The following is a 20330-nucleotide window of genomic DNA, read 5'->3' as shown; positions in this document are numbered from 1 at the left end:
TTTAGAAGAGGCACGTGAGACAGGGCGTGCGGGTTCAGATTTCATTCTCCGCTTGTCTCGGTTCACATTCCCCTTTGGCCCCGGAGCCACATGAAAACCTGCAGGCACAGATGTTGCTACCTATTACCCGTTCTTCTCTCTGAAATTCCCTCCTGCCCAGAAGCACGGGGCTCGTGTTTTGTTTGAGACTTTCCATGTCTGATCCATGGACCCCCTTAGTAATGTTTCTTCCTATTTCCTCCCAGAAGGAAATCTCTGTTCCAGATAAGACTCCTTCTGATCATTCCCTAGCATGTTGCTTTCTGCCTCTCTCCCATCAAGAGTATCTTCCCCTCCCCTCTCCGCCACAGGAGCTCAATCTGCTTTTGAAACCCAAGGCTTCAGAGATTACTTTTCTTCCGAATGTCACTGGCTGTTTTTTGGCGTCCCGTTACGTTCATTTCCTTGTCTGTTGTATCTGCCTGGTCCGCGCTCTTTCTGTTGCTGGGTTAAGGACGTTGTAGAACAGGCCGTGTGTTGGGACCTGCGTCGGATTTCTTGGGGTCCCTGCAAAGGTGGTTCTTGACGATGACGTTGCCGGCTAATGGCCCCTATGTGTGTGTCTCACAGTCTTCTCCAGACTGCTGGTTTGAGATTCTGTGTGTTTATTCATTTTAATGGAAAATCAGAGCCGGGGAAATGTGTAGAATTTTCTGAACATAAAAATCAAAGACGGGTAAATGTGGAAAATTTTCTGAACATGAAAATCAGAGCGGGGTGAATGTGCAGGAACTGCTAAAATGTAAGCTTCGCAAGAGCAGAGACATTTTTTTGGGGGGGCGGGAGTTTAGTGCCACCTTTCCAGCTCTTAGGACCAGGTACAGAAGTAGCACTTAATACGTGTCTGTTGAAGGAGTCGTGGCTTAATTGCTTAAGCCCTAGGTCTTAATCTGGGTACTCTTAAAGATCTGCCGAGAGACCTCCAGAAGCTGTCTCAGAAATTAGGATCAGGATCTTCCCAGAGGAGCAAGGGTAACACGCAGCGCCTCATCGTTTTCTCCTGGAAGAAAACATTGCTTTTGTTCGGTTTTGCTGTGTTCTTTCTTAAGGAGACAGAGGGGAAAGGTGGGCCACCGTAGTTAGTGTAATCTGACTTTAGCTAATTCAGTGTTTTTGGTCTTTTTCTTGACAAAAAAGAGCTCCCAGTAGAACAGAGGAAAAAGTCTGAGGGAAGATTACTTTCCGAGATTCATGGACCTTTGTTAAATTTTTGTCAAGTGTTTTTTTTTTTTTTCCCCCTGGCTGGCTCACTCTTATTTCCAGTGACATTTTATGGTAAATGTTTTGCTTATCCTTCTCCGTGTTTCTTCCTGCGGCAGCTTGCCCGGCGCGGCTCAGAAGCTGAGAAGAATGTGAAAACGCAGGACCTTCAGTCGTGCACTTTTGACAAGACTTAAAGAACCCGGGCAGGGGCCGGCTGTGTGCGGAGACCACTGACTTTTGTCTCTTTCCTCTTCTCTTTTGCCTGCAGCTCAAGCCAGGCCAGAACAGCTGCAGAGACAGTGACAGTGACAGCGGAGAATCCAAGGGCTTCCACCGGAGCAGCTCTCGGGAACGGCTCAGCGATGTAAGTGTAAAAAAGACAAAAAAAAACCATCTGACGAAACCTCCAGACCGCCCATTCCTGGGGTCCGGTCTCTGCCTCCCCGCGCTCCTACCCTGCCCGTCACTAGGTCTGCGCGAGCTTTCCAGCGCCCTCTCTCTCGGCAGACGTGTTTGAGCCTGGCCTGGTGGTTCCGTTCCAAAATGTGGTGTGACACGTAACAGGGCGGGTGGGATACTTGTTAGCTTAGGAATCAAAGATGACAAAGCGCCGTGATGATCCTTCCATCGTCAGGGTGCGAATGAAAGCGGTGCTCCCATTGCGAGGCGACGCCGTTTAATGTGGGGCTTTCTGTCATTTCCTGGCCTGCGAAATTGGTGACAGCCCCCGTCTGCCGCTTTATTTCTGTAGGAAGGGATAAGGAACTGGCCACTTGCTTGGCAAGAGAAGGGGTTTTATGTCCTGGCAAATGGTTGTGATAACGTGCCGTGCCTCTTGAGGGGTCCATTAGCCCCCAGACCCGCCTCTGACTGCTCTCCCGCCTCCTGTCCGCCGACAGAGCGGATGACGGTTTGCCACTCCTGGAACCACCTGATCCTCTGGGCTCTCTTTTCTGCTAACCTGACATGTCACAGAGCAGGATTCTTCACCCTGAGAGCAACACTGGGAAGCGTTCTTACAAAAGGATGACGTAGGGAGACATTTTTATTAGGGTTGCCAGTGAAGGCACATTAACAGACTCGGAGAGAACGGTACTCTCAAAGAGACAGCAGTTCAGAGCCTCTGAGCTTCAAGAAGAAGAAACAGAGTCAGGGCATAGAGTTAGGACAGAAACTTTTGCTCCTTGTCTCACTCTTTTTCATCCTCTACTGCAGCCGCCTTCAGCCTGGGATACGGGATGATTCCGTGCGTTGCAGAGAAAAAAATATTAGAACTTATTGTTTTTTCTCTACAAACAAAAGACATGAAACTTTGCTAATATGTGGTGAGCTGGGAGTAGTTCTGGTACATAATCTGTAAACTCCCGTGCTGTAGGAGTGTGCCCCAAGCGCTGTTTAACGGCGGGGGCTCCTAAGCATGAGAGGTCGGAACCACCGCTGCACACTGAGTCATTCCCTGTGATCGTCTCCCACCCACTTCTCCAACGTCCAAGGCGAATAGTCCCGAGACACACCTCTCAGGAAAGTCTGAGAGACTTAGAGTGAGACTTGACGTCCGGAACATTGAATTCTAAGAGAATTCAGTGGAGTAAACAAAGTATAATTACTTCTGTAGTACTCTTAATTTCTGAGTTATAGACATCTGCCTCCTAGCTAATGAGGTTTAATATCAATGATACACATAAAGGATCCAACTTGGTGTTTTGCTGTGTTGGTATGTCTGTGTCTAAGTATTTCTTTGTGTGTTTATGTGTTTCATTAACTTTGTGATGGAACTATAAATTAAAATAATAAAACAGTATTTCTTACCTAAGTTGTTAAAAATATTTAAGTAGCTCCTCTTGAGCTTTGTTTTTAATAGGAGATCTCACAGACTCTGGAAATTCCTCCAGGATTAGTCAGTCATAATTTCATCCCAGAGTGGAGAAATGAAAGCCCCATTAAATCAGGGGACAAGAGTACAGTATTGTACAGTCACTGAGATCTCTTGGTTGGTTGCCCTGAATTCACTTTCCATTAGATCAAAAGAAATTGGCAAAAGATATTTTGTGTTCATGGATACAAAGACTCGGTATTGAGATTCTACCCAAAGCAATGTACAGACTTAGGGCAATTCCTCTGAAAATTCCAACATCCTTTTTTGCAAAAATGAAGAAACGGATACTCAGATTTCTGTGGAATGGCGTGAGACCACTGGTAGTCAGAACAGCCTTGGAAAAGAAGAACAAAGTCAGGAAATTCACACTTAAACAGTTTCAAAACTTACAGCAAAGCTATAGTAATTGAAACAGTACAATACTAGCGTCAGAATAGGTATACCGATGAATGGAATAGTATTGAGTATTTTATTTTTTTTAAAGATTTTATTTGTGTATCTGACAGAGAGATCACAAGTAGGCAGAGAGGCAGGCAGAGAGAGAGGGAAGCAGGCTCCCTGCTGAGCAGAGACCCTGGGATCATGACCTGAGCCGAAGGCAGAGGCTTAACCCACTGAGCCACCCAGGCGCCCCTGGAATAGTATTGAGAATCCAAAAATGAACCACACATCTGTGGCCAATGGATTTCTGATATGAGTGTTAAATCCATGCAGCTGGAAAAGAATTCTCTCTTCGAGGGATGGTGCTGGGACACCTGGATTTCTTTATACAAAAGGGGGAAGTTGGACCCCTGTGTCACATCGTTAACACAGAAAAACTCAAGATAGATCAGTGGCTTGAGTGTAGTAACTAAAATCATGAAACCAAAAGAAGGAAATTGGGTCAATTTCCTGATTTTGAATTAGGCTGAGAATTCTAAGATATGGCCCCAAAGCATTAGCAGCAAAGGGCATTATCAAGAAAGTGAAAAAAAAAAATCCCTGTAGAATGGGAAAAAATATTTACAAATCATAAAACCATTAAGTGTTTTTAATATTCAAAAATGCACACAAGACTTGAATAGACATTTCTAAAAAAGATCTACAAATGGCTGGTAAGCACATGAAAGCGTCTCCTCATTATATCATTAGGAAAATGCAAATCAAAACCATCATGAGATACACCTTCACATCTACTAGGATGGTTAAAATTAAAAAAAAAAAAAAAGTGGGGGAGGAATAAATGTTAGGGATATAGAGAAATTCGAGCCCTCGTGCATGATGGTGAGAATGGAAAACGGTGCCGTACTGCAGAAGAGAGCTTGGCAGTTTCTCAGAAAACTAAGTATGTAATTATCCTGTGTCGCACCAGTTCCACTTTTGGGTATATACTCAATCAAATTGAAAATAGTTACTAAGAGAGAGATCTCCATGGCCGTTTTCAGTGCAACATCATGTACACTAACCAAAGTTAGAAACCACCCGCCTCCATCAGCAGATGAACAGATAAAGTGGCATGTGTGGGCGGTGGAACATTACTTGGTCATGAAAAAGGGACGCGTTGGCATACACGCAACAACGTGGATGAACCTTGAAAACACTATACTAAGTGAGAGCAGCTAGTCCTGGAAAGACAAGTAGTGTACGGTTCCACTCAGATAAGGAGCCTAGAATATGCGAATTCCTAGAGTCAGGACCTGTCATGGGAGTGGCAGATGTGAGGTGTGGGGAGTTACTTATTAATTAATGTTTCAAAGTTTCTGTTTAGGGTGATGTTTGGAGAACTACATCCACAGTGCAGAGAATACAATCAGTGTCACCAAACTAGAACCCTAAAAACGGCTAAATGTCAAACTGTATGTTACACATGTACTTTTTGCCACAATAGAATAATGCTAAAAAAAACATTATCCTACCAATTTTATATCAAGACTGTCTGTGTAATACTTTGAGTTCATGATATGTATTAATTATTAAAACTCATACCTTTTGCAACAATAGGATCAAAATAGGAAAGGTGAAATTAAAAAAAGAAGAAGAAGAAGAAGAAGATGGAAAAGGAAAAAAAAATAATAGTTGACATTCCATGAGATGTTCCAGAACCTCCAGCCACTGACTTGCTTTGCGTGAGCCATTCTGAGGTTGCAAATTCTTACCTCGAGCCTGCTGCAGTCCAAAATTTGCTGAGATGAAGCACACACAATTATTTTTTCTGGATACCAGGCTTCACGTAGCCACACAGTATTCTAAAAAATAAGGATGCCCCTACTTTTTCTTTAGAGGAAATTAGTAACTGATGACCTGAATGACTCTCCGAGAGTGAGGAGATGGGGACCACTGCTGGCTTTGCTGTGTGTGGTCTTACTGTGTCTCTCCTCACCAGGCTTTGCTCCCGTTACTTTCTGGAACCTACGGGAACCAGTTACCATCGGCCGTTCTGAGGCCCTCCGTCCGTCTACTCATCACGTCTCTGTATCACTTCCGTGTCTGGTTCTGTGGGGTTTTCTCCTCGTTGTGGATGGTGACGTCCTGTCTGTCTCCTTTGCACGCTCGACGGTTTGGAGGGGATGGCAAACACTGTGAATTTTTCTTTATTGGCTGCTGGATAGTTTGGGTTTCTAAAAACTTTCTTGAGCTTTATTCTGGGATGCATTTATGTCATTTGGAAGTAGTTAGATTTTCCTGAGGTTTGCTTTTAGGCTTTCCTGGGTGGAAGCCGCACAGTGTTTAGGCTGAAGCTCACTTTTTGCCCAGTACTGCCCCTTCTGACCCGTTCCTGATGCGCTCCGTGTCTGTTTCCCGGCCTTGCCAGCTGGTGGCAACACGGGCCGTTTCCTGCCTTGTGTGAGCTCTGGGCACTGCTCTGCCAGCTCCTCTCCGGTGGGTGTCCCCCTTGCTTGGGGACTTTCCTCTACCATGTGGGCACAGGTGGATTCAGGTGAAGACTAGGGGGACCTTTTGCAGCGTTCATGGTCCCGTCTGCCCCTGTGAAGCTGTCTTCCTGCCGTCTTCGGCTTCACACAGTCCAGCTGCCGGCGCTTCCTGCAGGTATCAGCCCTGTGTTTCCAACTCGGGTCCTTCTCAGCTCCAGCGGGGCCCTCCCCCGCTTGCCCAGCTGGGCATGAAAACTACGCAGGCAGGAAGTCCGGCGATTTCCTGGCTCATCTCCTTTGCTTCCCTGGTCTCTAAGATCATGCCGTGCAGTGCCGGTTGCCCGGTTTCTAGACTCCCTCCCCTCCTACATCTGTCTGGTTATCTGGTTGTTGTTTAAGGTGAGAGGATGTATTTGGTCCCCGTGAGTCCATCATACCGACTCCTGGTTTTGCAGCTGAGATAAAAATTCCCCTACGTCTTGCACTCACTTTCATTATTTTTAGAAGCTTTGGCGATGGAGACTTACTCCCAGGTGCAGCTAATGAAGACATTCTATCATTCCAGCTTGGTTGCTTTGAATTGGGCAGGCGAAAAGAGGAAGAGAAAGAACTCCACAGCGTAGCTGGAGGGTTTGACTCATGGGTAAAGCTTCAAAACCAAATGGGCTTGGCTTTGCTGAATTACAGATTCCCAAACTGTATTGCCAGAAGGGAGCATTGTCTGCAGGGACTCTCACATCAAGGAGATATAGTAACTTGTTTCCATTAGTCGCTAAGGAAAAAGTTAAGGGGAATAATCGAGTATATAAATATTCATGATGAGTTATTCAAGCGGGACAGTATTGCGTCTGACTTATACAGAATTTTGTAACCGAGGAAGTTGCCAGAATGTAGGGACTAAACTCACTTATAGATTAGTAAGTGAAATTGTCAAGTTGTGAGCTGACCCTGCACATTCATGATAAACACACCAAGTTGTTTTTTTTTTAAGATTTTTTTATTTATTTATCTGACAGAGGTGACAAGTAGGCAGAGAGGCAGAGACAGAGGAGGAAGCTGACTCCCTGCTGAGCAGAGAGCCTGATGCAGGGCTCGATCCCAGGACCCTGAGATCATGACCTGAGCCGAAGGCAGAGGCTTTAACCCACTGAGCCACCCAGACGCCCCCAAACACACCAAGTTTAAAAGCAGTTTAGTTATTTATTATCTGTGTGAGCTAGAGCAAAGAACTCGGTCTTTCCAAGTCTTGGTTTCTTTTTCCGTGCACTGGGGATAATTTCACGTACCTGGTAGGTCTCCTGCAAAGATTACCTGGCTCAGTGCCTTCCAGTCGTGTCGCACCGTTCTTGGCACATCCACAGTGTTCAAACATGTTTATCCTTTCTTTGGTCCCAGATTTAGAACTTCCCTTAGGAGCCTCTCGCCCCTTTTAAATTTGCAATCCTTTTCTGTCTTGGTTTGACAAGTCCTGCTTATCTCCACCATGACCCACAGGGCTCTTCCTCTCAGATAAAAATCCTTGTTATGGCATGTGTCTTCAGCTGCTTTTCTCCAACTGGAACTCTCTGTCCGTCTTAGGTCCCTGTCCTGGTATTGGAGCCCAGAGCTGGTACACTCAGAGTTAAGCTCTGTTCCTTCCTCTGTCTCACTGGGTCTGCCGAGGCACCTTCCTTTACCGACTGGCTGTTTTTTTTTTTAATAATTTTTTTTTATAAACATATAATATATTTTTATCCCCAGGGGTACAGGTCTGTGAATCGCCAGGTTTACACACTTCACAGCACTCAGCAAAGCACATACCCTCCCCAATGTCCATAACCCCACCCCACTTCTCCCAAACCCCCTCCCCCCTGCAACCCTCAGTTTGTTTTGTGAGATTAAGAGTCACTTATGGTTTGTCTCCCTCCCAATCCCATCTTGTTTCATTCATTCTTCTCCTACCCACTTAAGCCCCCATGTTGCATCACCACTTCCTCATATCAGGGAGATCATATGATAGTTGTCTTTCTCCGCTTGACTTATTTCGCTAAGCATGATACGCTCTAGTTCCATCCATGTTGTCGCAAATGGCAAGATTTCATTTTCTTTGATGGCTGCATAGTATTCCATTGTGTATATATACCACATCTTCTTGATCCATTCATCTGTGGATGGACATCTAGGTTCCTTGCATAGTTTGGCTGCTGTGGACATTGCTGCTATAAACATTCGGGTGCACATGCCCCTTTGGATCACTGCGTTTGTATCTTTAGGGTAAATACCCAGTAGTGCAATTGCTGGGTCATAGGGCAGTTCTATTTTCAACATTTTGAGGAACCTCCATGTTGTTTTCCAGAGTGGCTGCACCAGCTTGCATTCCCACCAACAGGGTAGGAGGGTTCCCCTTTCTCCACATCCTCGCCAACATCTGTCATTTCCTGACTTGTTAATTTTAGCCATTCTGATTGGTGTGAGGTGGTATCTCATTGTGGTTTTGATTTGTATTTCCCTGATGCCGAGTGATGTTGAGCATTTTTTCATGTGTCTGTTGGCCATCTGGATGTCTTCTTTGCAGAAATGTCTGTTCATGTCTTCTGCCCATTTCTTGATTGGATTATTTTTTAAAGTGGTATTTGGGTGCGGGTGTGTTCTCCTTGACACTGTGCATGTTAGATGGCACAGTGCGCGGTACAGAGGCGTCCTGCGCCTCTCACTGCGTCACCTGCCCCGTCTCTGTTTCCCTGAGCTCGGCAGTGCTGCCGGAGTTGTTTCTCCAGCAATCTGAGCTCGCCATTAAACTTCCTTAAGATACCTTGGACTGGGCCCACGCTCGCGAGGGTAGTCTGTGGAGCCCTCCACGGGGAAGTCTGAAGCTTCCCCTTCATCGTCCCCCCCTCCCTCTACTTGCCCATCTTCGTACCTTCTGCTTGGTCCCTCTGATCCACCATTTTTTTTTTCTTAATTAGCATGCACACTCTACTCTAACTGCCTTTGGTTTTTCTTTTGTAATCCTTTTTCTTTCTTTCTTCCTTTCTTTCTCTTTTCCTTCTGCTTCAGTGTCACTTTCTCCAGCAAATTCTTCCCACCATCCTGTGGAAGTAAACTGCTTTAATGCTTTATTGAAATGAGTATGTGGATATGGCTCCTTTCTCTGAACGGTTCTTTGGGTCAGGTTTTTGGTTATGAGAAGGGAGAAAAATATTTAATACTTTTTAAGGGCTTGAGACCTTGAAGGAATCAAAACATTTCAGGAAATCATGCGAAGGGATTGAATTCTAGTAAGTGTTGTGCTAAAACGTTCTCTAACCTGATTGTTGAAGTCATGTGCACCATTTAGCATCATAATTGAGGCGCTTCCTCCTGCATCGTTTTCAGCCACCCTGGACGCCCCAGGTCTGTCGTTCGCCCTGTGCGGTCGCTCGTCCATCCACGGAGCGTGTGTCTTTGCCTCCGTCCTTCCCACTCTCCCGCCCAACCTTTAAAGAGATTTTACTCCAATGCAGGGTGACTTGCTGCTAAGAAAGAAGCAGCAGACACGGGCCACACCATCCATGAGTTCCCCTGTAGTTAGAAGAAAATCTGGCCAATTCCAGTCCTGCAACATAGTCCTGCTTTCTGTGTCTTCTCTTCTCTCCCTTTTCAGAGTTTGTGCTAGATTTCCCTTTTCTCTGACAGCTTGTTCCTGCCCTTTTCTGTTCCAGAAACATACATTCATGTGTTTCCCTGGGTGTGTCAGCAGTTAGATCATCCAGAAACATCTACCAGATATCTTGAATGTGTCAGCCGTAGCTCCGTGCACTTGAGGTTGACTGAGGAGCATGATGGAGTCTCCTCCTCAGGAGGCTCCTGTTCTGTGGCGGGTGGCCGACGGCAGAGCTGTGAGCAAACAGGAGAACTTTCTGAGACAGTGCGTTTTATGAGGAAAACAACACAGTGATGAGGGGTGGAAGGGCCCCTTGAAGCAGGGTGACGGAACGAGGCCTTTCTATAGATGCCATTTGAACTGAAGTCTGCCTCACAAAGTGGTAGCAACCCCATGAAGAGCTGTAGGAACAGCGTCCTGAGTGGTGGGAGCAACAAGGTCCAGAGCGAGTCAGGAAAAGCGGGACATGTTTGTGGGAAAGGAAAGAGGCCAGTGTGACTGGGTCTAGAGACTGAGCACCAGGCCTGATCACGTGAGACCTCCTAGTGCCTGGTAAGGAGGCCAAGCGTGTCATTGGTCTCTTGGGCCGCTGTCATCGAGGACTACAGGTTTTGAGGCTAAGATTCCAACATTAAGGGTGTCAGCAGGGCTATGATCCCTCTGGAAGCTCCAGGAAGGATCCTTCCATTCCTCACCTCGCCTCTGGGGGCATCTGGCCTTCCTTGGCTTACAGTTACAGCACTCCAGTGTCTGCGCCTGTCCCCACCCGGCCGTCTGCTCAGTGTCTCTCTGCATTGTCCTCTCTTCTTCTTAGAGTATAGTTGTCCCTGGATTTGGAAACCACCTTGATCTAGTATGACCTCAACTTCATCATATCTGCAAAGACCCTTTTTCCAAAGAAGTTCATGGTAGTGCTCACTTCTCCAGCACGTATTGCTGATAATGACATCATATCAGTCAGGGTTGTGATATGACGTCATATCAGTCAGGGTTCTCAAGAGAGACTGAGCCGGTAGGGTGTAGAATCGTGTACAGTTACGGAGGCTTATGAGTCTCAAGATCTGTGGTCAGAAGCCTGGAAACCCAGGGGCGTCTGTGGCTCGTTCTAGTCTCAGTCCAAAGGCCTGATCACCAGGAGAACTGAGGGTGTAACTCCAGTCCCTGGGCTGGATGGCTTGAGACTCAGGAGGAATGTATGTTTTGTTGAAGTCTAAAAGCAGGGGTGAAGCTGCCCTCCCAGCTCATGTACAGTCAGAAGAATTCCCCTTACTCTGACGATGTTCATTCTTTCGTTCTGTTTCTGTTCTGTTCGGATGAAGCTCGCCTACGTTAGGAAGGGCAGTATGCTTTATGAGCTCTGTCAGTGGATGTTCAACTTGTACAAAAACACCTTCACAGTAATGCCCAAAATAATGTTTGACTGGATATTTGGGTAACCAGGTGCCTCGTCAAGGTGGCACATAAAATTAACTCTTAGAGTCAATGTTCTGAGTGTCCTGGTGGATATGAATATGGGGGAACACTCTTAGAATGTTCAACCCACTACACATTTTTAAGCCACTGGATGATGTTAAAAAGAGTGTTGTTATAATTTTATTTTAAAAATGTTTATTTGCTCTTTATTTGAAACAACAGACAAAGGTAAGACCAAGAATGCAGTGAGGGAAAGAAGCCGGAAAGGACTGAGTATAGATGAGAGCTGGTGACCAGGTGAAGTGGGTTGGAACAGGCGGTTGAAAATCAAAGTCAGAAGGGTCCATTTCCATACCTGATGCTTTCTTCTTGCTGTCCCCCCCCCCTTTTAAAATCACGGCTTCTGCTTATTAAGCACAAAAGCAATCACTAACAAAAAAAGGAAAGCAAATCCTTTCCCTTAGTATCACCTACACTAGCCTTCATGTTCCCTAAAATTTCCACTCTTTTAACCTTGTGGTATGGATTTATAAAAATTCTCCATTGAAAAGATAATTTTATTATATCTTTGTTTCTTATCTGTAGAATTTTTTGAAGGATGATTAATGTACAGAGCTACATTGGTTTCTGATGTTCAGCATATTGACTTGGTGATTCTGTTGACTTGGTGACCTGGTGAACATGCAGTCCTCACCACGGTAGTGTTGCCGTCTGTCACCATACAGCATCATGACAGTCTTACTGACTCGAGTTCCTGTGCTGTACTTTTCTCCTCCATGACTTACTCATTTAATAACTGGAAGTTTGTGCCTCCTGATCCCGTTACCTATTCTGCTCTGCCCACCTTTCCTCGGACAGCCACCGCTTTGTTCTCTGTATTTCAGGGTCTGTTTTCTTGTTTGTTTGTTCTTTTGTTCTATTTTTTTAGATTCCAAATAAGCGATATCTTAGGGTGTTTGTCTTTCTCAGACTTACTTCATTTAGCTTAAAACCTAGGTTTATCCATGTTGTCACAAATGGCAAGATCACATTCTTCATGACTAAGTAATACTTCATTGAAACCTTAACCACGTTTTCTTTATCCGTTCATCTGTGGAGGGACTTGGGTTGCTCCCGTATCTTGGCTATTATAAATAATGCTACAGTAATCCCAGGAGTGCAGATATCTTTTCAAATTAGTGTTTTTGTTTTCTTTGGGTAAATGCAGTAGTGGAACAGATGAGATGGTATTTCTGTTTTTAATTGTTGGCCTGATTTTACTTGAGTCCCCCTGGTAGTAATTCCCATTCAAATACAGTTTGTGTCTTTATTAGCTTTTAGTAATCCTGTCTCCAAGGCACATTTCCTAGGATTGAGATTTCAAGTTTTTTTTAATTGTCATTGTTTCTCAAAATGCACCAGAAAACCCATGAATGAGCTTGCTTTGTGACCTTTCCTAGAAATGCGCTTGGCCGTGTGATTATTGGTACGATCCTCTGGTTTTTACTCCCAAGAGAGAAAATCCTAACAGGAAGGTGGGTAGGCCAAGATATTAGACACGATTGGTGTTGTGGAACAATTTTTAAATATTCTACTTCAATTAACCCTGGGGTCAGAGCATATATCCTCCTCTTAGGGGTGAAGTACACATCCATCCCATACTCAAGGAGCGATGATTGTAGCCGTGGCCTCTCTGTATGGATGTCTAAGGAAAGGAGCGCACTGATTTTAGATGGATAATGAATTTTGAAATCCCTTGTTGTAGGTAAGCTGTTAACACAGAAATGTTAACATCATGAGTTTAATGAGCAGCTTCCATGATAGCTTAGTGACAGAGATGGAAAGAAAGTCAGGTGGGGAGCAGCGAGGAAGAGTAGAATGAGCGTTTAATGAATGTCCGCTTGCACACTTGAATGTCAGCAGTAACCTTCTAGCTCCCGGAAAATGTCTTTCCACTGTGCATGCCATGACTGTCCCCACAGCCCGTGTGGCTTGGCGATGGAGGCGGTGTGTTTATAGGAGAGCTCTCCTTTGCAACATAATGAGATCGAGGCGGGTAATTTGCAGAGATTGCTGGAGCAGTGGTCGAACCTACAAAAAAAGGGGGAGAGAGAACCCAGCAGAATGGACAAACCACGTGAGATAGGAGATCGCTTATAATGAGCCCCGAAATTGCATATCAGATAGCGAGCAGGCTGGCTTTTCCTCAGATTCTCGCCTTCTCACTGCTAAACACTTTATCTTGCTCTGTTTTCTGTCTCCTTCTGCATCTCGTTTCTACCTGGTGCATTGAAAATATGAATGAAATGGCATCTCTGCCATTTGAGAAAGCAAGAATGAAGCCTTTTCCATGATTCAACAGAAGTATTTGCCTAAACATGGGGGTATGGTATTATTTCAAATGCTTTTGAATCCGAGGACACTTTGGTTTGTTGCGTTCTTTTTAAAAACATCTCTGGTTTTCAAGCCTCATTTTAACTCCTCATCTTTTTTAGATTCTATGGCAATTTCGGCTGTATAGTTTAGACAGAATCTGTCTTCTTTCTGTAGCAAAAAAAAGGAAAGAAGGAAAGAAAAAGGAAACCAGAAGGACCCCTTCTCATTACATGTTGACTGGGGGCAACGTGGGAAAGTTGAAATGAACTTGATTTTATCAAATGGTTCAGTGGTCAGGGCATCACCATTTCTTTGCTTTCCTAGGCCTTTTACCTCTTGGTGTGTTTTTCTTTCCTATGTGAGAAATTGGTGCTGTAACTTAGCTAACGTAACACATTTCAAACTATAGAAAAGCTGTTTCTAGACATTTCTATAGCATAATCATGGCTTCAGGTGTTCATGAATTTCTGACTTGGAAGAAAGATTAATACTGCCCAGTATTTGCATCTATATTCAGATACAAACTTAGATTAGGTATTCATGATTGAGGCTCTTCTGGGCCTTTTGGCTACCAAGTCCTAAGGCATGTGGTGTGCCTCAGGGGCTATCAGTAAACCCTGACCCCTGCCCTGTGGCTAGTCTCAGAACTTCTATTATCTGCATAATAGACGATCTGGTGGAGAATGTGTTGGTGACCAGGGATCGTGTCCCAGTGAATACAAGGCCATAGCCACATTCTTGAGGCTGCAGAATGGGCGAGGAGGTACCTCTTTCAGAGATGTGATTTCTGTTCAGATTTTCCAGTGATGATTGAAGGGAGCTGGCAAGTAGCCAAGAAAGATAGGGTGGAGAAGGAGTAAGAAGGGAAGAAATGTCAGTGCTATGGATGTTCGGCAAAGTAGATAGGAGGACTTTTTTGTTTTTTTTTCTTCTCCCCAAATCTAGAAATCATAGCTTCATGCCCCCAACTTTTTCCTCTTTAGAAAAAGAAGTACGGTGGGTTGAGAAGTGTGGGTAGCCTCTGACCATGAGGTTCTCTATGCTTTCTAGCGAATACTGAAACTCTAATGGACTTGGAGTGTACGTGAGGATACAGTGTCTGCGCTCTTTCATGTGTCTGTGTGCGGGGGGTGTTATAAGGCGGGTGCTTAAATGCTTTGTTGCATTATGTTAATTCCTCGGCAGTGCAATCAAATTCATGTCGTAATTAAAGCTGTCAGTTGGAAGGCAAGCCAATCGCCACGAAAACACAGCATAACAAATGAAGTGAAATGATTCTGCGTGTAGCTATACAATGCTTCGCCAGGCATGAAATTAAATAAGTAATTTGATGTTGACATCAGAAATTGAAATGATACCCACTGTTCCCTCATTCAGTCGGACCTGCATAAACAGTAGCCAGAACAAATACGCACAACAAAGCCCTCTTCTCCACCTAGCCCCTGAGTAATGCACAATATATATGCAAAATGAGTGTCACAGAGCTTCCCCAGACCTGAAGGATGTAATTTTCTTTGGTATACAGGAAGATGATATGTTTGTGGGGGTGGGGAGGTGGGTCTGGAGGGGGACTTCTGCTTCTGGGTAAAATACATTCGCAGGAAGGAGGGGGAAAAAACAACCCTGAAATAAACAAGTGCCCGTGTTCTTTCTGAGTAATTCATCCTAAAATGAGTTTATCTCCCGCGGGCGTGGCTCCAGGGTGGTGGAGACCTTAGTTGGCTTTTTCCTTCCTCTATTCCGTGGAGGGCTGTGGGTGCCGAAAACAGGTGATGCTGTCACATGGCTAATCACCGCCCCGAGAAGCCGTCTCCATGGCTACTGTGATCTCCCTACACACCATTTATGGGATCAAGAATGCAGCGAGATCTTTTTGAACTAAGTCCAGTGTGCAAGATCGCATATCTGTTGTCCTTCGCTCCGAGCCTCTCCCAAACACCGAGTGAAGTGTTGCTCTGGGAAGTGCATTTAGGAGCGCCCTGGAGCGGACTGTCCTTACCTGATGCGGATGCCATTCGAGCTCAAGCACCGTCGTTCCCGCTCAGAAAACAGTTTAAAATCAGGAAAATTCCCATCTACTGTATTTTCGGAGATGCTAAATTCACCTGATCTTTTTTCTCCCCCCGTGCAATCCAACCTCTCATGGATTCGTACATTAATTCAGCAAATACTTGTTCCAGGCATCTTGCGTGCAAAGCGTTGTCCTGCGTGCAGGAGAGGCAACTACCTGCTCCGGGTAGTTGTAAAGCAGGGAAGGGACACTCGGGTGGGCGAGCCAGAGGGGAAGTGAGGAACCAGCGCGTGGGGACGGAAGTCAGCCCCCCCAGGGAAGGTGTCGTACCTGATGAGGCTAGTCAGGCAGAGGGCCCTTGCAGGTTCGAGGACACCACACTGAGACCAGAAGACTGCCCCGGCACTAACTAGCATCCTCTGTGTGTAAACTTATTTGAGGACTTTCTCGTTCGTGAAAAGGAGACTAGAAATTAAAAAAAAAAAAAAAATTGTAATGACAGGTTTTAGGAAGAAAAGAGAGGTACAAACAAGCTTGGATCACGGACAAGTTTAAAACAAAAACCAAGTTCTCTTTTTGGCCTCTTTGCCTAAAGGAGGGATGCCCTGCAAACCTTTCAGGATTTTATTTATTTATTTTAGTTTTCCCAGTGTCAGAAGCGTGGAAGCCCTGAGTCGATCATTCTTAGACTCAAACCGTTGGGGAAAACGGTGCTTTTCACCGCTTCCCTTCACCCTCACATTCTTTGCATTTTATTCTACTAATTATGTTTACAAAACGTCTCCTTTTTGAAAAGCGCTCTGTGTGTACTAACTGGGGCCTTTAGGGAATATACTGGCAAGTAGGTCATGCACTGGAAAAGTCATCCAAACCCACTGGGCTTTTATTTTCAACTCGGTCTGGGCTTTTTCCTCTTGCCTGCCCCTTTGCGGCCACAAAACCGAGTAGCTTGAGACCCGGGCCTTGAATGTCAGCGAGTCGGGGAGGTGGGCTGATGCGTGTCTGTTTAGTCTCAGCGCGGGGCGAAATGCCATCATTAATTCATTACCCAGCTGCCTGTCAAATAAATTGGCAATTACGTCCACCGCAGAAGCTCGGAATTCGGTAAACAGCACGTTAGCATCTCTGAGTTGCTGAGAGACGTAAAGGGGGAAATTAAGCCAACACGGTGTTTGCATCGTAGCAGATGACAAGGAGCCGCGCACGCCCGTGGCGTGATGTAGCGATGAAAACCCACAAAGGGCTGGTAATGAGCTGCGCGGATGGGAACGCGTTAAAAACCGTTGCTGATTTGCCACTTTCTCTTTTTGCTTTATTGCAGAGTTCAGCTCCCTCCAGCTTGGGAACAGGCTACTTCGTAAGTTGGTCCCGACTTCCCCACGTGTGCCTTGCGTCGGCCTTGATTTCCTTCTGTGACGTTTGCTCATGAGGATGTGAAAAGAAAAAAACATCGAAGAAATCCTCTCTCAGTCCTAAAGAGCAGAGTGCTACCCGTCCTTTCATTAGGGTTCTTTGATTTTTAAAAGACATAAGCTGTAGGGCCCTGGGGAGATGGACGTGTGGTTCCCAGGGCGACGGAGAACTGATGGGTCTGGCCACCTTCCCTACGTCACTGTTCTTTCAGTGACAGGTGACATGAGGATGAAATTCAGATTCAGCGTGGAGCTTTTGATTCACTTTCAAGATCTCTTAAAGATCTTTCCCACAGTTACAGTGAATTGCCTTTAAAATTTTTTATTTATTTTTTTTTTTTAATGAAAAGTGGTGTTTTAATGGATTTTTCCCTTATGGTCTGTGCATGTGGCCCTTACAGTTCCTCTGAGCAGCCATGGAAGCCCACGTCCCAGCAAATGCACGGGTATTATTTTATTTCCCGACATTTCTCAGTCCTTCAGAGGGATTGGGATGCTGTCAATCCTCAGGGACTATGTCATAGGTAATTTTCTCATGGAGAAATTGTTACTTCATTTCTTTCATTTATAGCAAAATTACCCTTTCTGGACTGAGTAATCTTTTTCCAGATCTAAATAGAACAGAGTTACCGACAGGCATTATGTACACAAGAGGAAAACATGCCCCTGTGGAGGTTTTCTGGGGTCTTTAAAGGGATCTGATTGGTGTTCTCAGTGACTAACACTGATCCTCTGATGCCCGCTCAGCATTTTCTGAGAAAATAATGAAATCAGGAAAATAAAACAAAGTGGAAAATAATTACTGATTCAGTTTAGTTGCCTTTAAATTTCTTTCCTCTAAGATGCTAATTACGCTGGTTCTCTTGTGCCCACACGTTTCTCTTCATCCATTTACATTAAATATATGAAAACCAGCACCATTTCGTTGAATGATAAGTCTTTCCAAGCTTGGCAGAAGTAGCATATTCTAAGTGTTGATTTTTTTTTATCTTAATCTTATGCTAATGAGGAGAAAAGGATAAGGATAAAGAGGTTTTGGTACCTGCTTAGTACAGTCAGCGCGCTTATCCTTGCTCCTTATTGTGGCTGAATATTCATGCTTCCAGAAACACGCAGGATGCTGAAGCAGTCGAAATAACAGAAGTAGTCCATCTGCCGTGTCTTCACACCAGGCTGGATGTGGGTTGAGATGCTGGAAGTAAAATCTGGAGGCTGCCAGTGTCTGTTCTCTGTCCAAAAGCTAAATTATGCCTCTTGGCTTTCTTCAGTAGAAGGAGGCCCAAACCACCAACTTAGCCCTTGATCACTTCGGGACTGAATATTCTAGTATTTTTTTTTTTTTATTGTCAGTATGATAACCCTGATAGAAGAAAGTCATCTGTAGAAATGCCAAAAATTTTATTATACTTTTTGTCACTTATTTTTCTAATTCAAGGAGGGTATCTTTTTTATTCTTTAATAATATATTCTTAATGAGGGAAGAGTCTGCAGTTATGAATCTAAAATGATTTTTATACTCACACAGTGTTGGAGGAGTAGAAAAGTCTGTCCTTTGATAAAATTGTTCTTGCTTTTATAAAAATTTGCTTACAAAAAAAAAAAAAACAACCATGTAGTATTATTAGCTTATGGAAAAGATACGTGCCACTTGCATGGTCAGCTCTGAACGCTGACAAAAATGCTCCACTTAGAATGTGTTTCCAGCAATGGGTTTGTTCTGTTATCAGAGTGCAAAATCCATTGATACTATTGCCAAGTTCTCATCAAAAAGTGTCTTCGCTTCAATTTTCATGTCAACAGTACCACATGTAACACTTGATTTCAGGTCCTAACATCAGCATTGGTGAGTTTCACGCTTCTGAGTGGAAATAGTAGATTCACAATTTGTAAGAGTTTTGTGTCAACATTTTTGCACTGTGCTTTATGATCTGTGATATGATATTAGCCTCGACTTGTGTCTGTAATGAAGGCTCAGCACCAGGTAAGTGGGCTGGTGATATGTGGACCCTGTCTTTCTTTTCAGCATCTCTCTGAAGTGTGGACGGAGACACTGCACCAGCAAAGTCACTGTGTTTTTAATGCCATTGAACCATAGTGTGAACGCTGGTGTAAGCAAACTGAGGGCACTCACCTGTTGGGTTTAATGACCTGGAACTGTTTTCTTGAATACTGTCCCTTGCCCCAGCATTACTCTAATGTCACAATTTCCTTTCAATTAGAGGTTATGCTCTTAAAGAACTTTCAGTGAACTAGGGTAAAATGCTGATCGTTGTGCGTGCTAATAAAATAGACACCCGCCCGAGTACACACACACACACTCACGTGTGCCTGTCTGTGTACACCCCGTCCACAGCCAGTGTATTCTACTTTCTGGCAGTTCTTTCCATTTATCAGTCTGTGATGTTAGAGAATTTAAAGAAGAATCCTTTGTTTTTGATTCAGTTGTATTTGTTTATATCTTTCTGGTTTTGTGTTCCAAAGATGTCTGCTTAGGTCTGTTACTTTTCCAATCCATTTATAAGCTGAAGATTTGAGAACAGAGAACAGCAGCTAAAATCAGTATTTACATAAGCATATTGCAAAGGATTCTTAAAGTAGACAAAATAAAGAAGGATTGGAACAAACTTTTCACATTTTTGGGAGCTTTTGAATAATGTGGGTGTTATACACAGAGAGACACACATATATATTCATTACATCCTCAAGCCCAGCTCATATTCTAAATATAAATGGAAGTATAGACTAGTTGGAATCTATTTGCTTTTTTTAAAAAAAAAAATTTTTTATTTTGGCAAGAGTAGCAAAACTCATTGGAGTGTGTAGGGTTTTTCTTTTTCTTTTTTTTAAACGTTAATGCAGTGAACACGTTTTCATTCTAATTTAAATGTTTTGGGCTCTATTCTCTCCTTATACATGTATTTGAAGTGTTGTTGTGCATCGTGGATAATTAAGAACTTAGAGACAGACTGATCTGAAGCCTGGTTGTGTGACCTTGGTCCGGTTATTTAATATCTGTAGATCCACACGCACCTCAGAGAGTTGAGAATTCTAAATGAGACAGGGTGTTTAATGCACACAGAACAGCCCTCATTAATAGCAAATTATTCCCATTATAGTGTGTGATGGACACAACTTGGTCTCATTAAGTGGCTGTGTAATGTCGTGGTAGGCAGAGGATCACCAGAAATCAGTGTTGCAAGCAGTGAATTCTGGAACTCGGAGCCGTGGGTCAGGATCGCTCTTATAGCTTTCGGAGGAGCCTGTGATTGTGTGTTCGGTCAGCCGTAACCACCTTACCCCATCTGTGAACAAAAAACAAATGCAGAATTCACTCTCCGTGACCCTCAGTGATCACCATGATGGTAGAATGACCTGGTCGAGGTGTTCATGCATCACAGTTGTGTAATTTGTGCGGTACGGTCATTTGCTTATTCCCTCCGTCAGACTGGAGAGAGGGAGGGACTGCTAACGGCTCTTGAGGTTGGGCTGGAAGAGGAAGAAAGATCTGTTCAACATGTCGGTGCTCGGAGGTTGAATCACATGTTTG

At 44.3% G+C, this 20330-nt stretch overlaps 1 protein-coding gene across 8 annotated transcripts in view; it reads left to right on the top strand.

The window, feature by feature from the left end:
- The window catches only part of AUTS2 (activator of transcription and developmental regulator AUTS2), a 1068100-nt gene that overhangs the window by 478005 nt on the left and 569765 nt on the right, over nucleotides 1–20330 (top strand). For all 8 annotated transcript variants that reach the window (XM_045075220.1, XM_045075219.1, XM_045075215.1 and 5 more), the window contains 2 exons: nucleotides 1511–1606; nucleotides 16693–16728. In XM_045075220.1, the coding sequence (XP_044931155.1) occupies nucleotides 1511–1606; nucleotides 16693–16728 (132 nt within the window). The remainder of the gene's footprint in view (nucleotides 1–1510; nucleotides 1607–16692; nucleotides 16729–20330) is intronic.

The sequence above is a fragment of the Mustela putorius genome, unplaced genomic scaffold (assembly GCF_011764305.1).
Source record: "Mustela putorius furo isolate JIRA1106 unplaced genomic scaffold, ASM1176430v1.1 tig00000139_pilon_pilon_pilon, whole genome shotgun sequence".
Lineage (NCBI taxonomy): Eukaryota > Metazoa > Chordata > Mammalia > Carnivora > Mustelidae > Mustela > Mustela putorius.
Note: the sequence above shows the minus strand (reverse complement) of the source record. Positions and strands in the feature narration are given on the sequence as shown.